The sequence below is a fragment of the Neopelma chrysocephalum genome, unplaced genomic scaffold, assembly GCF_003984885.1.
Source record: "Neopelma chrysocephalum unplaced genomic scaffold, ASM398488v2 Primary Assembly neopelma1_73b, whole genome shotgun sequence".
Classification (NCBI taxonomy): Eukaryota; Metazoa; Chordata; class Aves; order Passeriformes; family Pipridae; genus Neopelma; species Neopelma chrysocephalum.
This window is the reverse complement of record NW_020897734.1, coordinates 2,995,499-3,013,412: the sequence shown is the minus strand read 5'-3', so window position 1 is coordinate 3,013,412 and position 17,914 is coordinate 2,995,499. Positions and strand designations below refer to the sequence as shown.

Here is a 17,914-nt window from a genome sequence, read left to right as displayed (position 1 = left end):
GCTCTTCCAGCCTGCTCCAGTATTTCTCCTGTCTCACAGTTTAAGGGTCTTTCCTAGGACCCAACTCAGACCTTTCCTGCAATTTCCAACAATTTCCCCGTTTTCCCCAGAGTTTGGGAACACAGCTGATCCGCTCTCCTGGAGTGGCCCTGCATCAGTCAGATGATTGTTTTTCCCTCTTTCTTCTCTTTTTAAGCCAAACAAACTCTGTTCTTTCAGGCTTTGTTTTTTGAAAATACCTTTTTGGGGGCGTATTTCATAAAAAATTTAAAGCAACCAGTGTGTAAGCCAGGACCCCAGTTGAGAGCCAGGACCCCATTCCTTCTGGTGTGGCAGCGGGAATGTGGCAGGTACCCTATTCTGGATAGAAATTTCCATTTGCAGTATTGGTGCCATGCCTTGGATTCATTAACCAGCTGGTGACATTCTGTTGTGTACCTAGAGCTGCTCAGAAGGACTTGGGCTGTGCCTGAGCCTGCTCCCAGTGGCGCAGGAATAGAGCTGTTTTGCTCCCTGGCCCTGCAGCTGGCAGAGTCATGGCTGGGTGAGAAGGGAATGTGGACGTTCTCCTGGAAGCTTTGGCTGAGGAAGAGGAGGAGTAATGTGGTTATAGGAAAGGTCACAACAGACCAAAGTCCACGGAGGTGAGTCCTGTCTCTGGCATTTCGAGCGTGCACTTCTGCTCAGCAATGAGCTGGGTGTGAGTTCTTGCCTTTTGGACTATGGTGTTTAAAATCCCATGGCAGATTTCTATTCCGTGACTTTATCTATCTGTCTTCCTTTCCTTTCCTCTGAACCCAATTTGAAGATAAACACGACAAAGCCCAAGGGACAGCAGCGCACAGAGCTGCGGGCACAGTGATGCAGGGAGAGCATGTTGTGTTAAACTGCCAAAGTTTGCTCTCTCAGAGCCTGCTCCTCTTTTGGGAGTAACTTTGGGAGGGACTAGGAGGTTTGGGGTATTTTGTTACCCATCACTAGGGCCCCCTGGGAGGATGGTGGCTGAACTTGCTGCCCAGTGCAAGTGGCTCACTGTTTTGGGAGGCTCTGCAGAGTGTAGCCACAGTGCTCAGCTCTCTGTCATATCCTGCAGGCTGCTTCTGCTCCAGCACCAACAGGGGAGCAAAGGACCAAACCCTGAACACCTCTGTAAATATTCTCCTTGGAAAAGGGACAACAGGTTTTGGGAGGAAGGAGACTTCTTGCTCTGTTCAGCCCATCCCAGCAGGCTCCAGGGTACCTAAGAAGGTAAAGACACTGAGTCAATGCAACACCATCCAGCCCAATATGGGGTCAGATGTACTTGGTGAAGTCCTCCCTGAATGCAGGATGGTGGTAGCAGGGTCCAGAGTACTTAAAATCAAAGGCTGAGCTGGCTGAGCAAGCAGCCCTGAGGCAGAACTCTCTCCAACATGGTGCTGCTCAGACCCCTCCACGTTCCAGTGCTGCTGCCCAGGGTCCCCTCCCCGTCTGCTGCTGTAGCTGCACTCCCTCTTCACCCTTTCTTCCCTTTCCCACACCATTTGCACATTATTCCCCACCCCTGCAGGTAAGGGGGAGATACTTACCAGGCTGGAGGCCCTGACTCAGCCAGGATTGCTCCTCCTGGGGTGCTGGTGCTCTCCATGTGTGCTGCTGTGGCTGCCCCAAAGTCACCTCCAGAAGAAGGAGGTGAGTGGGGGTGAAATAGGTTTCTCATCTGCTCATGTGGGGGATCTCCTCTGCTTACAGCAACATTCTCCATGTCCCCAGAAAGCCTTATTTGTCCCATGTCTCTTCTGGCTGTCCTTTACTCTTCTACCCCCCAAAAAAGTCCTCATTTACGTCTGCTGGCTCCATGCTGTCAGCGTGGATGACTCTATAGGGTGGCTGGAGGCCCTGGCTGACCCAACAGTCTCCTTCCTTCATGCCAGGGTAGTGAAATAAACCCACAACTCGACTGGCCAGTGCCCAGCTTCTAATAGCATCCATAGAGCCCAGGTTCAGTGCCCCTGGCATGCCAGGAAAGCCCGTAGCAGGGAGGGTTGGCTTCTTCTGGGGTTTGGGGGCTCCTCCATCACACCCCACTACATCCTTCCTGCTGGACCAGTGCCCCCGCTGTGTTCCCAATGCGGCCGTGGCAGAGCTGTGCCCGTGATGTGAGAGCTGCTCACGGGAGAGCTGCTCCTCTCCTCGGTGCCTGTCAATTTTTTGACAGCAGAAACATTTTAAATTGCAGAGGGAAAGTGCACTCAGCCCCCCCAGATGGTTTGTACATGACACTGCCCTCCTCCTGTGACACAAAGAGCTGACCCCGGGGCCACGGGCAGTGCTGGAAATTTGGTCCTTGACGAAGAGCTGGCACACGGGGCACAGCCATCCCCTCCCAGCACTGCAGGATGATGGGCTCGGCTGATTTGTGGAGCAGCTTCGCATGGAAAAGCAGATTGGCTTTAATTTTCAGACTTCTTTTTGTCCTGGTTAGTAGAAGACTAATGAATTTTTCCGTAGCTAAATAGCTCTGTGTTCTTCCTCTCCCCAAAATCTTCGTTCACGAAGCCTAGCCATGATGATGATCTTCCTCTCTGCACCCCATATGACAAGCTACATATATGCCCTGACAGCCTCTGTCCTAACATCCCCAGGAATATTTGGGAAGTGTAAGAGAGGCCATGGCAAATGGCCTGGAGTGACTTACAGTGGATGTTTCGGGGGAAACTGGGGAAGGAGCAACAAGCAAAATCTCTGCAGCACTAAATGTGGCTTTTCCGGTTGCTGAGATGTGTTTCTATCTCTCCGGGTCCCACAGGGTCGTATGACTGTGAGTTTTTCCAGCAGCAGCAGCAATAGTGATCCCCTATGACAGCCCAGGGCCTGCCTTTGGCACTGCTCAGTGCATTTATTTCTGCAAGTGGGGGCTCCTGCCCAAACGCTGCCCCTGCCTGAGTGCTCAGTGAGTGGCCAGAGGGGTCAGACAGGACATTGCAGCCCCCACAGCAGCTGGGGCAGAGAAGCAGCACAAGTGCAAGCTCCAGGCACCCACCACACCGTGGGGAGGCTGCCCCTGGCAGCCTGGGCTGAGCCCAGGGGTCCGAGGGTGGGCAGCTGGCTCTGGTACTCTGAGGATGAGCTACTTAGTGGGGACATGGGCTTTTCAGGTGTGGAACGGGAACCACGTTGGCTTGTGAGACTTCACTAAGCTGCTAAACCATGGTGAAAGCAGGGAATTAGGAGCAGGTTTTCTTCTACCTCCCCAGGAAGTACTCAAAACTGGTTTCAAGTTCAGTTGGAAACATTTCCCAGTCTCTGGTGAAGTACATCAGCCCATTCACATATTGCTGGTGGACAGGACCTGATCTACCCACCTCATGGAGCCAGCACAGCTGCCAGCCAGCTGCTCTCCCAGTGTACCTTAACCTGGGCAGAGAAAAGGTGATACTCACTTCTTGGTGACTTTGGCAGCAGAGACACTCAGTCTTCTTCCATGATCCCGGGGCACAAAGCGTGGGCTCTCTTTGGCCTTGCATTGCTCACCACCAGCTGTAGAAGCTCAGTGTTTATCTCAGCCCCATTACTGCCAATCTTCCCCCTATTACTACACCCATAATTCACAGCCAGAAAACATCCTTTATTGCAGTGGTGATATTTAAACCAGGGGAGGTATCAGTATTTTTTTTCTTTTTTTTTAAAACTCATTTTTAGGCAGCGTCTGTTCCTTTGCTCCAGCCTCCGCTCCACATCTGTGACTGCAGCCTTCTCCATCCAGCTGAGAGGGAAATTATGTGTGCAAGAGGAGTCAGGGCTCCCTGGCCGGCACACCGCTCAAATCGCTAGCACTGCCACCCCTGCCGCACGCTCAGCCACATGCTCGAGGATGCTGCACCTGAAAGTCCAGTTTCTGGATGACTCCCAGAAGATCTTTGTAGTTGATGTAAGTGGGTATCGCATTTTTATTATTTTTCTGGTGTTAGTTATTGAAGTTATTATATTCAGTTGTTGCTGCTCTGAAGGATTGCGCGGTCTGTGATAGCTTTGGGTTTGCAGCTTAGAAAAAACCAAACAACAACCACCAAACAAAGAAACCAACCTCAAATTCAAAACCAGAGGTTATAGTACTGATTGCTAAGTGTCTTTGAGCATCAACAAACTCCTGCTCTCTGCTGTTATTGGCAGTATTTATAAAGAAAGAGGAACGGCTTTTACTTATCTGGTGTCATCTTTCGGAAATCAGTTAATATGAAGTGATGCTCTTGACAAGTGTCGAGTTCTTTTCTCATTTGTCTGGCTGCCAATATAAACATTCAATAAGGAAGTAAAATCTGGGAACAAAACAAAAATAGCATATTTATCCAAGTTATCCCTGGTGAGAAAAATCTGTGTGCATCTCTTCCTGGGCATTCAGTTGAAAAGAAAACTGAATGATTTTGTGAACAGCTGAGGAAAAAAACTCACCGTATCTTATTTTCTGAATGACAGTGTCTCCCACAACATATTGTGATTAATAATTGACATTTAAGAAATACTAGCTCTGAAATAAGTTTTAAATATTAAGTATTAATAGCTATGGTGTTAGATTTATATATATGTGTGTAGATAACTGAAACTAGATGTATCTTGACTGTGTTAGAAACATCTCTTTACCAGTGTGATTGCACATTTACTGTTGGTTAGGGTTTGATAATCACAGTAGCTATGTGAATTAAGTAATTCAAGTAGATTTGTTCTAGTACTTACCTGAATCTCCTGTGGGACCAGAGTGTTTAATATAAATTGTTTTTTTCAAGTCCTGTTACGTTTCTGATACTGTCCTGTTCTGTGGTTTATAGCACAGGCTGAAAACTGCTCTCTGAGATGCACGGCTCCGTTTCTTTGAGATAGCATTTTACACAAAAAAGGATTGGAAAGCAATTCCATCCTTTAGCACAGTATGAAAATGGTTTGATTTAGCCTAATTAATGTATCCTGGACCTGGAGTCAGCTTGAAAATTAGACTAGTCATTTTAAAATGCCTTTTTTTCCCCCCACATTGATTAGATCAGGTCATAGTAAGAGACAATTTAAAAGATGCTGCTGGTACAATGTTGCTGCATTTTTTTACTTCTCTGTTTTCTTATTTGCCCAAAACAGAGCACTATAGCTCTGCACGACATGTTATTGCAGCAAATAGCTTCCATTAAAGGAACTCCTGGTCATTTCCTTTTTTAGCATGGAATGGTATTGGAAACCCCTTTTAGGCATTTCATGCATTTGCTGCTGTGTGGGTACGATAAATGAGTAGTTGAATTAGTGACTTCTCCAGTATAAAAGGACTGCTTTGGGCTAAGTTCTGAGCAGATATTTTAAGCAACTCTTCCTAAACCCCTCCTGACTTGGGAAAGCTCTTTTGAATGGGGAGTACTTCAGTATAATGGGAGGGAAAATGACAAAAGAGAGAAAACACAGTGGGCCTGATTCCCCCTCCACCTCACACTCAATGTGTGCATCTCTACCTGCCTCACGTGGGTGTCACAGCTGCCAGCACGTGCAGCGAGGTCTCATTTCCAGTTTGCTTTGCATGGGAATGAGTTCCTCTCCCGGTGCTGGATGCTGACCTGGGAAGGCTTCTGCCTTCGTCTGCATCCTTGCTGACAACCAGGACCTGAGTTCCCAGGATTTCCTTCAGCTTCAGCTGAGATGGTTCCCAGAATGACACTAGGCAGGTTTGAGCCCCCAGGGCGGGGGAAGGAAGGGACCTGGCACATCTCTGGGCGTCCCCTGTTGTGCCCTCCCTGCTGAACACCCCCCGGCTGAGCCATGGAGCAGATGGGATCTTGCTGGGATGCTGCCAGCCATGCCAGTGAGCCCTGTGCCTCTCACTGGGAGGGCACCAGTGCCCTGGCACAGGGACAGTCACAAGTCAGCCTTTAATGTTTTTTTGCACTGAGAAAAGATATTACAAAGCTGCCTCCCTTCTCCCTGCCATCCCAGGTACCTAGAGCTGTGACCTGGAATGTGCCCTCACTGATATATCACTCTCCTCTCTGGAAAGGGTTTCTACAAAGCAGCCCCAAGCCTGGGCAGCTCCTGGAGCCCTCCCTCCGGAGCACAGAAGACAAACCACGTTGCAGCCTGGGCAGACATAGCCTGGGCATCTCTGCTGGTGGAATTTGCTACAGGGCAATATTCATCGGGAGGAAAAGAAAGAAAAGGCAAACCAAACAAGCTCAGAAAAACTAATTGCTGGGGCTGAGGGAAGGGCAAAGTCTAATGGTCATGTGTCCCTTGTAAAGGTGGGAATTAATTGACAGGAGGTGTGCAGGGCTGGAGGCACTGGATCAAGGACACAGGGATGGGCAGGGTTGGTGGCTTTTGGTGGGTGGCATTGTGTGCCAGCTGCAGGATGCCTGACGGGGGGGACATTATCCAAGGTGGTGGGAAAAGGTCACACGAAATCCCATGAGCTATTGCTCACCCCCTAAATCCTAGCCTTGGGTGCAGCAGACAATGCTATGGGGAATGCTGCAGAAATGGGCTTTGCCATTGGACTGCAAGTGCTGCCAGAGTCCCTTTGGGGACTGGGGTGTGTGTGTCCCATGTGTCCCATACCTTGCTATCTGTCTCTGGATGTGCCTCTGTTTTTCTGACCCTGCTTGCAGTCCCAGCTACTTTCACCGAGGACAGGACGGGCAAGCACAGCCCCTCCTTTCCACCATCTTCTACTTGAAGTCACATTTAGGGTTGAAATTGGGGCAAACAGTGCCACACATGACACTCCTGCCTTGCACTGCACTCCTGCAGCTCAGCACCCACCTCTCTCACCTGGTGCTGTGCAGAGCTGATGCTGCTGAGCGTGACTGTGCCCCAGCACTTGTGGCAGCACTGGCTGGGGCCTCGACACCCCAAAATCCAGGATGGGGCACCTGAAAGCAACACTCTGCAAGAGAAAGGCTCTGCTTCTAAAGCAGCCCCTGCAGCAGCAGGGCTGTGTCTCCCAGTGAGCAGGTTTTCCTGGGTTTGAGGCTGCTCCTCTCTGTGGTGCCTGCCCTGGGCAGTGCTGGGCTTGGAGGAGAGTGGGTCGCTCCCAGCAGACTTTTGGTAGGTAATAACCCAGTAAGAAATGCTTGTCTTTCCTGGCTGCCTGACAAAGGCCAAGGCCTTTCATGCTAGAAAATTCTAGCTTGGAAATAAACATTTGTAATTGTTTTAATTACCCTTGTGATCCAGTAATTTCGAGGAGAACCGGGAGTGCTGCAGAGTGAATGCTGTTATTACGCTATCACTTTTCTCCAGCCTTTCAACACAGAGCCAGCAATTTCATCCCAGGAGAAGCCCTGAAAGGTGGTTATTAGTGTGCATCACCACCAGCAGCCGGGTCCCTCCCGCCCCTGCCGGGAACAGTCGCTGCCACAGGGAGCAGCCTGCCTTTCCCTCCATCACCCGAAATGCCATAATTTAGCAGCTGTCTGACCCGGCCTCTCTGCTCTGGCTTGCTTTTGCAGTAACCCACACTTCCTTTTGGTGTGCTTTTCACAGGCTGATGAAGGAGTAGCAGGGTATTTGTTGGTGTGGGTCACTGCCAGGTTCATTTCTGGTGCTTTCTGGAACATTTTCCAAAGTCAGGAAATGTCCTGGCTTGTTCTCCAACCGTGTCACGCAGCACGGCAACAAGTCAAGCAAGGCACCCTCCAAGTGTTTCTGTTCACTGGGAATAACTACAGCCTGGCCTCCCTTATCAGCACGTAGTGCCACTTAATTCATATTGCTGAAGCACACGGATGACCCAGGGCCCACGGCGCAGGATCTCTGCGGGCTCCTGTTGCTGTTAATTACCATTAACCATAATAGTAGCTTGTCCCTGGCAATCTGGTCACCAGCTGTCAGGGCACACGGGCTTGCTGCACAGGTTTGAGGGCTGCTCCCGTTGGCTCTTAAGGCTCTTAATTAAGCATGTTTGCCATGGCTGTCCCTGGCTCAGGTGGATGCTCATTCTGGGGATCACTCACTGCTTTGCCAGGGACAGAGCTGCCCAGAGAGTGATGGTTGCAAAAGGTGAGTCAAAAGCAAGATTTCTTTCCTCTTACTTTCCTTTCCATGTTCTTTAATAAAGGAGAGAAGTGATGGTAAGGAATCTGATAAGGAATCTGATTTCCCAAGACAGAGAGCACAGCATGCAGTTGTCCTGTCCCACATGCTGAAGCCAACAGCATTTATTCAGTGAGATTTTGCTGCAGCACAATCAGGAAAGGGATGAAGGCAGGGAGCTGAAACTTCTCCCCATCTCACTGGAATTCCATCACAGCTGCTGTCAGCATTGGCTAACCCTCTGTTCTGTGCTGTGTTTGTTTGGTAGCAAAAATCCTGCGGAAAAGGGTTGTTCAACCTCACCTGCAGCCACCTCAACCTTGCGGAGAAGGAATACTTTGGGCTGGAGTTTCGCAGCCAGGCTGGGAACCAGGTGAGTGAGTGCAGCTGGCAACGTGGGGTCCTGGAGTTGCAAATGCCACATCCTTGCAGCCATCACCCACATGGCTGGGGACTTGTTAGCACCTCCCTGAAATAACAGATGGAAAACTTAAACAGAGAGTTTTGCCATTATGGCAAAAAAACCCACTTGAAAATGGGAGTTAGGAGAGGAGCCACAAGCCTGTTGGCAAAGCCCCAGCGATACCCATGGCCCACAGGGTTTATCCATAGCCATCCGTGTGGGGCTGCCCAGTGGGACACCTGCTGCAGCAGCCAAGCTGGCCAACATTTCTGTGTTGCTTTCCAGCATGATGCTGTTGTTTTAATTCCCCATCTCTTGTGCTGTTTATTTAGCCAGTTCTTCACTGCCTTGTTTCAGGTCTGGTTGGAACCACTAAAACCCATAACAAAGCAAGTCAAAAGTAAGTATTTCAAGAACAAAATTCTTCTAAATCACTACCAGTGACAGACTAGCACAGACATGTTCATGCAGCACTATCGCTTGGGGACGGGGTCTCTGGTTTCCAGCACTTACCTGAGCTCATTTTATAGGGTGAGGCTTGGCAGGACTGTTTGCAAGGACACCTCAGTTCACACAAAATCCTGTGGAAATACTGCTGCCTTTGCAATCTGGTATCTGCACCATTTTAGACTTGAGGTGTTAATAAGTTGACAGCTTGGTGGAGGACTGGGGTGGCTGCATGGCAGTGCTGGCAGTGTGGCAGTGCTCCTGCGTGCCCTCCTTTCCCCTTTGCAGCTCCCATCAGCACAGACCCTGCGAGGGAGGGTTACTCTTGTGCCTCACAGGCTCTGCTGCTCCTCCCCAGTCCCACCGAGGTGCTGCAGAGCCCGACCTGAATTCAGGCTCAGCATCCCCTGCCGTGGCCATGACTGGTGTTAACACAGTGCTCCTTTCAGCACGTGCCTGTTTCCACCCCTGCAATCAACCCAAAATATTTTCCCCAAATACACAATGACCAGGAGGTGACTGAGGGCATGAGGCCACGACCCCAGTATTTGCCTTGGGGCGGCTGCAGAACCCTGTTTGCAGGAACTTCCCTGAAAGGGGAAAGCCTGATAAAGAGCCTCCCCTTTCTGGGTGTACCACAAGTGGAATTATTTCGTACACCAGTTTCCTTTGCCATTTACCTTCTGGCCTGTCCCTCTGAGCCATCCCATAGGGTTTGGGGACAATGGGTGCCTACATAATTGCCTCCCTCCTTCCATGCCCTTTGCCTTGGGCTTGGTTACTTGCTCTCACTCATCCCACAAGAAATGCTTTGCCCAAACAGCCTCCTATGGAGCTGTTGCATCCCAAGTGCTTGGAGGCCTGAGTTTAACACACAGCCCCACTGATGGCAATTGCAGCAGGGCTCTGGCCATGCTCCAAACAAGCACCCCTGGCATTGCTCCATGGAAACCCCCTCCTGGCTGGGGTTTTCCAAATTTAAAGAGTTGCTGGGGCATTTTCTCCTTAGTGTTATTTAGATGTCCAAATCCCTATTTGCTTCCATTGGTAACACTGGGGACCTGGGCAGGCTATTTTTGGGGGGGCAGGCTGGAGTCCCTGATGTTCAGGGCTTCCAGCCCAGATTTGTAAGGGTCCGGATTAATTTACTCTGTAAAGAGACAGCATGTGTGAAGAGAGTTGTAATTGTTCTCAATAGGCATGTAAAAGAAAACTTATGAAGGTGTTGTGTTTTAAGATCCTAAGGAGGTTCTTTTCAAATTTATGGTGAAATTTTTCCCAGTGGACCCCGGCCACCTGAGAGAAGAGCTGACCAGGTACAGCACTTGTTCTATTACTTTCTTATTGCACAGTTCCATATTTTTGCAGTTGCAAAGCATGTGTTAATTCTATATCTTTATTCCCCCCCAGCCTGCCTGTGAACACTGGTTATTCTAAGTATTGAAAGAGCTCTGTACTGTACAAAAAAACCCCAGAGAGTATCTTTTCTTGATCCTCTGTTTTTAAACAAAATCCACTTGAAGGATCAGCTGTCTTAGGAGGCTGCAATTTGTTTACTGCCAAACGCTTCAGCAGTTGGGCACCGAGTCTGACTGTTCAGTCTAGCTCCTGCCTCAAGTTGTGTCCTGAAAGAATAATTTTGTTTTTAAAAATGACATTGTTAGCTCTTACATTTTTGAGAAAGCATTGCAAACAGGAACTGAGAATAAAACTAAGACAGTGCTTCTGCAGAACGCCAGCTCCAAGAGATGCAAATGCCCCTCCAAAACAGAAAGGGATGTTAACTCTGAAACCTACTAATGAGCATTTCGATGACAGGGATGTACTGGTCATGGTGGTGCCCAACTGCAGCCTTCTGCAGGGGCTGTGTTCTCCTCCCGTGACCCTGAGGGTGTCCATCTTACGGGTTGACAGACGGGAACAGGCAAGGCCCTCACGGCTCAGCCCAGCACCCAGCTCCCCCCAGGGCATGCTCCTGTCCCCCTCCACAGGTACCTCTTCACCCTCCAGATCAAGAAGGACCTGGCACAGGGGCGGCTGCCCTGCAGTGACAAGAGCGCGGCGCTGCTCGTCTCCCACCTGCTGCAGTGTAAGGGCAAGCGAGTGCCTGCGGGGATGGTGCCCCTTCCCCAGGGATGGGGCTTTGGCTGTGGAGCAAGGGGTTCCTGCTGCGCTGACCCTTCACAGTCTAATCCGTGCTCTCTCCACGTTCCCCAAAGCCGAGCTGGGCGACTTCCACGAGGAGACAGACCAGCAGCACCTGGCGACCCACAGGTACCTGCCCAACCAGGAGTACCTGGACAACAAGATTATGCACTACCACCGGAGACACAGGTAAGGGCTGCTCCACACCGTGGCCACCCACCCAAACTACCTGATGGATGCCTGCTGACAGGACTGTTCCCATCAGCAGGCAGGCCTGGCAAGGGGTGGGTGTGATGCCAGCATGTGCGCACCCCAAATGTCATTTTTTCAGCCCATTTCAGCATCTGCCTTCTCATTCCTGTTTCTTCCTGTGTGTTTGTGTCTCCAGAGGGAAGACACCGGCTGAGTCAGATGTTCAGCTGCTGGACGTGGCCAGGAAGCTGGAGATGTACGGGATTCGCCCACACCCTGCCAGCGACGGCGAGGGGACACAGATCAACCTGGCCGTGACACACATGGGGGTGCTGGTCCTGCGGGTGAGCCCGGGCTCAGGGTTGCCCTGTCCCCAGGGACAACCCCTTCAGCTGGGGGGTCCCTTCTCCCCTCTGTGTGCTCCAAACCCTTCAAAATCCTTCAGGAGAGAGTATTCTCCACAGACCTCGGGTGTGGAGGGGATGCTCCGTGGGGGCTCAGCCCCACCACCTGCTGTGTGCCACTGAACCTGCCCCAGCTCTGCTGGCTCCTGTCCCCACGAGCACGGTGGTGTAGGCACCACAGGTTACAGGGCTCTGTCACATGTGCTCACCATGTAATCTTCCAGCTCAAATAGCCCCCTCACGTCTGTGCAATTACATAACGCTGTAATCACGGCGGAGCTGCAGAGTAAACACCACAGAGCTCCTCGCAGCCGGCGCGAGGCAGAGCTTGCCTCCCACACCAGCTCATTCCAACCTGGGAACGTCTTGCCAGAGCAAAAAAAAAAACAACCAGCCCCGATAAATCCTACCTGTGGGTCTGCTCTTCGTAATTAGCACTGCCAGACCTGCTTATTTATTCAGAGCCATAAGCACCCCTCACGCGTGATTAGGGCATCTGTGAGCCCATTAAAATCTGGGCTCTCCTAGAAAGCTGAGAGAGTCCTGGTGCCACAGCGTGGAGTAATGCAACTTTGACTGTTTCTCCTGTGACACCAGTGTTGTGTGGCTGTGTCTGAACTGGTGCACAGTGATAATAAGGGATAAGGTAAGCTTGCAGCCTGCTTAAGGCGGGTCTAAATGCATAGGGGTGAGCTGAGCTCTGCTACGCTTCCCAGCAATAGAGAGAAGGGTCTTATTTCTTTTGTGGGCTGATTCTGCATTAACTCGTGGCATTTGAGCTGAGACAGATAGGATTCCCTGCCTTGATCTCTGTGAGGTTTGTCTTGGGATCCTGGACTTTTACAAAGAGCTTCAATGGGCAGAGTTAAGCCCTGAACCTTAATTTCCACTTGTAGAACCAACTGGTGGAGAGGAGGGTCAAACACCAAATCACAGTACCCCTTCTCCAGACGCCAGCAGCACTGAGAGCTGCACTGGAGTCTCATGCAGTATCTTGCAAGCTCAGGTCTTGGCCCATCACATTTCTGTATTTACAGGTTGCCCTGTCCTGCTCTAACTACTGTGTTCATCCTTGCAGGGCAATACAAAAATCAACACCTTCAACTGGTCCAAAATTCGCAAACTGAGTTTCAAAAGGAAGCATTTTCTCATCAAGCTCCATGCAAATATCTCTGTAAGTACCATGCTGCAGGCAGCTGCTGGGGCTCGTGAGCAAGCAGCTGTGGATGGAAGATCAGCCACACAAAGTCCCCAGTTTTGAATAAAATCCACTCCTGCTGCTCGTGGGCGATGCTGCTTCCCCTTAAATGTGGCACGTGCTGCTGGCCTGTCCCCAGCGATGTGATGCTGCACTGCCCAGAGCCACTGGCAGCGCAGTGTGACCCTCTGGGGCTGAGGAGGGCAAACAGCACAGCCTGGCCCATGCCCCCGACACTGGCTGGCTTGTCTCTGGCATGCAGGAGCTGTGCAAGGACACACTGGAGTTCACCATGGCGAGCAGGGACACCTGCAAGGCTTTCTGGAAGACATGTGTGGAGTACCACGCCTTCTTCAGGCTCTCTGAGGAGCCCAAGTCAAAGCCCAAAGCCCTTCTGTGCAGCAAGGGCTCCAGCTTCCGCTACAGGTAAAGTCCCAGGGGAAAAACAAACCGCTGGGGCCGGGAAGGGCACGAGAGTGGCCTGAGCCTCCCCTTTGTGTCAGCCCTGGCTGGATGCAAGAGGGTGATGCCTAACAGCTGCTTTTGCTAGAGATACCACTGCCTCAGTCCTGCTGCACCCCCTCACCTGGGGCACAAGGACTGCCCAAGGCTGGGGCTGATGGTGCTGCTCACACCTCTCCCTCTACACTGCAGTGGGAGGACGCAGCGGCAGCTGCTGGAGCACGGGAGGAAGGCAAAGATGAAAAGCCTCCCCTTCGAGAGGTACTGGGGGTCACGGAGGAGGGCAGTGCCTGGGAGGGGCTGGAGGGGCAGGCACCCACTCCCGGCCATGCACCCACCCATGTTTTCGGCCTGCAGGAAGCACTACCCATCCCGCTACGACGAGAGACAGTGCCGCTCCTCCCCGGACCTCCTGACGGACGTCTCCAAGCAGGTACAGCCCCATGGTGCCAGCAATAGCTGGTGCTGTGCCCAGGGGGTCTTGGCACTGCAGCCCCAGCTCTGGGCACTCGCTGCCAGCTCCTCCCTGGGCACCCACCCACCCTTCTGCCCTGCCCAGGTGGAGGAGCTGCGCCTGGCCTACGGCAGCCGAGGCTCGTACCACGCCAACGGAGTGCACGCCTCCGAGCCCACCTTGGACAGCCGGCGCCGGAGCTCCACGGTGGAGGTGACATTCACCACTGAGCTGGAACACTCCAAGCCCGAAGCATCCCCCACCTTCCTGCCCCACTCCAAAAGCTCGTCTGCCTTCCCCCTGCTCTACGCTGAGCTGGAGATGGAGCGGGCATGGGAGCCCATGGACCTCTTTGCTGCCAGGAACCCTTTGACATCCTTTCGGCCCCACCACCAGTTCTCTGGGAACAATAAAAGCACCTCGGTGGGCAACATGCGGGAGGTGAGTGCCCGGCCACTTGTGTACATGGACGTGCCATGTCCCCTGCCCGTGGCTGCCCCGGCCCCGCAGCTCCTCTTCTACCTGGACAGGGCCCCGCAGCCCCCGTGCCAGACACTGGCACCTGGTGAGGATGCAGCAGGACCAGTTGGTCCATGTGGCCCCATGGCAGCAAAACCCCCCAGGCAGAGCCCGGGTGGGACCCAGGCTGGGGAGTTGGACCGTGAGGCTGTGGGCACGGCAGTGGGCAGAGGTGTGGTGGGGGAGAACAGGTCGCTGGCTCGCTCCTTCGATTATGGCCTTCAGGAGCAGCCTCCCAAGCGGTCTTGGAGCCAGTCGGACATGAAAACCATGCGCTTCCCCTATGGCTCTGAGTTCAGGCCCCTGGGGCCGTGCCCTGCGCTGAGCAGCCGGAAAGCAGGCGCGTTTTGGCACGTACCAGCCCAGCAAGGGCTGGCACTGGGGCCACGGCGCTCCACCGAGCGCTACCTGGGCAGCAGCACCGAGTCCAGCGACTCCGACTCGGACCTTCTGGCCGCCGACTACTGCTCCCTGTACGGGCGGGTGCTGCGCTCACCCATGGCCCGGGTGCGCCTGTCCTCCGGCAGCCTCCAGCTGGATGAGGAGGATGAGGAGGTGTCCTTCGCCACCAGTGCTGCTGAAAAGACCTCAAGGGGGCCCTCCAAGTATTTCACCTAGGTGCCTGACACCGGCCAGAGGGAGCAGAGGTGACCGCCACTGACCCAGGACCATGGAATGGTGACACTCTCGTTTGCTTACAGCTAATGAAACATTGATGGGCTTCTGTTGTGTGAGTTCTCCAGGGTGTGTTAATGGACAGCAGGGGAGTGTTCAGAAGTATTCAACCCCTGCTGGTGTGTCTCTGCCACCATACATAGGGGGTCTTGCTTCAGCGAGGGGCCAGGGCTTTCCCAAAGCTCTGTTAAAAGACCTTGTGTCCTGCCCCAGCTGATGGGTACGACACAGCCCATTATGGTTTGGAGCTCAGCTGCTGGAGTCTTCACTGAGGGGGGAAGGAGAAAAAGAAAAGAGACTTCTCATGGAACAGTTTAAGCCGCTGTTTTTTCCCAGCTGCAGGGAAGAACACTGGTGGGAAGGGTGTTTGAGGCCCCTTTGGAGAGGAGCAGGATGTTCATGGGGGTCTGCTCCAGGAGATGACTCCATGTGGACACAGCCAATGCACAGAGCCCATCTCCTCCACCTGCCTCACCTCCCTTCAACGCTGCGGGGAGCAGATGGCCCTGGAGGATAAGAGGTGTATGCGTGCTCCTTGCAGTTCCTGGAGCCGTGGAGGAAGCAAACTGCTCTGTCTTCTCCCTTGCCAGTTTAGGGTATTATCCTTGAGAACCCTGGTATCTCAGGGCCCTGCTTCAATCTCGGGTAGAGAGGCACGTAAGGGGGTCCTTTGTTTCCCCAAATCAGGCCTCAGTTAAGCAGCACAGGGAAAAAGATCTCAGGAGGGGGTAGGAAAGGAAGAGGCAGCTTCTTGGAAGTATTTTTATTACAAAAACTATTATCCTAAACCCACATGAAATCTACTCAGAAATCTTGAGACTGATGACACCTCTGTAAGATGTTAGGGGAGCTCTTGATAATTTTCTTTAAAAACAACCCTGTAAGTCTTTGTAGGACATGACTGTAAGCAGAGGGACAGCCCAGAAAATCCACAGTGGAGAAACCACTGTGACCTGCTACAATGGATTTCACAAACAAGGAAGCTGGAACAAAAAAAGTAAGTTAAAACATAAAAAGAACTGGGCTTATGGGTACTGCTCACCCTGGGTACTGCTGTCCTTTGTTTTAGAAGGTGGACAATAAAAGTAAGTTGTTCACAATGGAGTTTTGGGTTCCTCCTTCTGCCCTGTGCCATCTGTACCCCCAGGTCACCTTGCCCTGCTCCTTGGCAGCCCTCAGTGCTCCAAAGAGCTGTTTTCCCTCTCCTGCACTGTTTGCTGGCTCACTCTGTGCAACTGGGGAGACTTGCTGAGGTCCCTGAATGCTGCTGAAAACTGCCACATTCTTGGCTGGTTGCCCAAAGGAATGCATTAGACCAACAAGCGAGCACACTGTAAGGTTTGCTTCTGCTCCTGGTTACCCTGTGCTGAAGCTGTGAACTACAGGGATCCCTCATGCTGCTCTGGCACATAGTCTATTGGGAAAAAAAAGGGATAATTCTGGTTAGAGTTGTTTCTTCCCTTTCCCAAAGCTCTGCACCTTGGAAAGAGCAAAAATCACCACTCACTCCAGAGAATAGAAATCTATATGTGCATGATGTTTTAGAAGGTTAAAAGAGCACCAGCGTTTCAAACAGGTTGCACACGCAGCCCAGGGAGAATGTCCCTCCCAGGGATACACCCACAATCACTGTTGGCTCCTGAACACATGTGGACATACAGGTGAGGGCTGGCCCAGGTCAGCTTTATCTTGAGCATGTCCCAGAGCAGACACACAGCCCCACCAGGAGGGATCAATGTACAGCTATCCTGCTCAAATCTTCAGGAGCTGCCAGCTTTGGTGTTCAGGGCTATGCTGGGAAAACAGCATTGAGAAGGAGAAACAAGGACTTGGGAACTATTTTTGGATTTTTCCATTGACTAGAGAGCACTGGTGCACAGCGTGGCACTGTGCCTCAGCACATCCTACAGGACAGTCAACAATAGCAGAGGAACAAAGCAGCTCGTCAGCAAGTGACAGAAATTAACATCTCCAAGCTACATCCATTACGCAAACCAGCTTTCTTGGGATTGCTAAAATTAAGGAACAATCCCAGTAAGCAGTGGCTCACACGCTGAGAACAACTGAAACAAGCCTTAAGTCCTTCTCCCTAGTCCCTGCTCAGCCCTGTTCACCCCAAAGAGACAAGCACATTGTGTGATTGTGTTTCTTCTAAGGAAGAAAACAAGGATATAGAGAGGACATGGAAGTGGTGAAAGACAGACAGCAGTACCTGGAAAACGTAAACTGTTACAGCCCCTACACAAGGAAGTATTATAGAAGGGGAGGAGGCACAGCAGCATTACAGTGTGAAAACATTAACCTACTCAATGCATTCAGACTGAGGTAACTGGTTTATATAAAATAGATAAAGCTGATCTTGAAATTCAAATGCACAGTGTTCAGCGACTTTTTAGGCAGAGGTGTTAGGAAATAAAAAGAAGCAAAATGTACACAATATTCAAAGAACTTCAGTTTGGAGAAGCACTGACAGGTTTCAGCATAGTTACCTCATCGCTGTAGTAAGTGTTACTCCATTTATTGGAAAGATGTGAAATAAGACAAACCAGCACATATACCATTAAAACTTAGCAAAAGAGAAAAATAATTTTATTCCAGTGTTAAGCCATAAAACAGTGTGATAAGAATCAGACTGTCAACAATTGCTAAACTTCGTGCAAACACATCAAAATCTATGTATCTCCTATTCAGCTACTGACATTAGAGTGAAGGCAGGAGCAGGTGTGACGACACTACACTTAATTACTGTACAGAAGCGAATAGAGGGGTCAGAGACCAAGGGCTTTAAGAGAGGTTACACTGATACAGGACTCACCTACCCAAGAACAAATACATTTCTCTATTCTGCAATTCAGACTGCTTCAGTAGCAATTCTTCTCAACCTACAGTGGGAAGCCTCGCAAACCAAATGAGCACAAAGATGGTTCCTGCATGAATATTTTGATATATCTTTCCATTAGCTATCTGCCAGCAAC

At 51.3% G+C, this 17,914-nt stretch overlaps 1 protein-coding gene across 3 annotated transcripts; it reads left to right on the top strand.

The window, feature by feature from the left end:
* The first annotated feature begins 3,523 nt into the window (after window positions 1-3,523).
* Window positions 3,524-16,031, top strand: FRMD7 (FERM domain containing 7). 3 transcript variants are annotated; one of them, XM_027687290.1, is made up of 12 exons: window positions 3,524-3,910; window positions 8,309-8,413; window positions 8,801-8,843; window positions 10,173-10,206; window positions 10,882-10,979; window positions 11,110-11,224; window positions 11,424-11,571; window positions 12,710-12,805; window positions 13,092-13,255; window positions 13,484-13,552; window positions 13,649-13,724; window positions 13,851-16,031. In XM_027687290.1, exons 1-12 carry the CDS (start codon window positions 3,854-3,856, stop codon window positions 14,880-14,882), a joined length of 2,037 nt encoding a protein of 678 aa, XP_027543091.1. In that variant the 5' UTR covers window positions 3,524-3,853; the 3' UTR covers window positions 14,883-16,031. The 3 variants fall into 3 exon arrangements, with proteins under 3 accessions (XP_027543091.1, XP_027543090.1, XP_027543092.1); XM_027687289.1 differs by having other exon boundaries at window positions 10,128-10,206; XM_027687291.1 differs by lacking the exon at window positions 13,484-13,552 and having other exon boundaries at window positions 10,128-10,206.
* Window positions 16,032-17,914: the final 1,883 nt, after the last annotated feature.

Bases quoted from the DNA above. Each gene is read 5' to 3' on its own strand.
- FRMD7 (XM_027687289.1), top strand. From the start codon at position 3,854: ATGCTGCACCTGAAAGTCCAGTTTCTGGATGACTCCCAGAAGATCTTT. The intron at 10,207-10,881 runs GTACAGCACTTG...CCCCCTCCACAG, and splicing joins CTGAGAGAAGAGCTGACCAG to GTACCTCTTCACCCTCCAGA. The intron at 12,806-13,091 runs GTAAGTACCATG...TCTGGCATGCAG, and splicing joins AGCTCCATGCAAATATCTCT to GAGCTGTGCAAGGACACACT.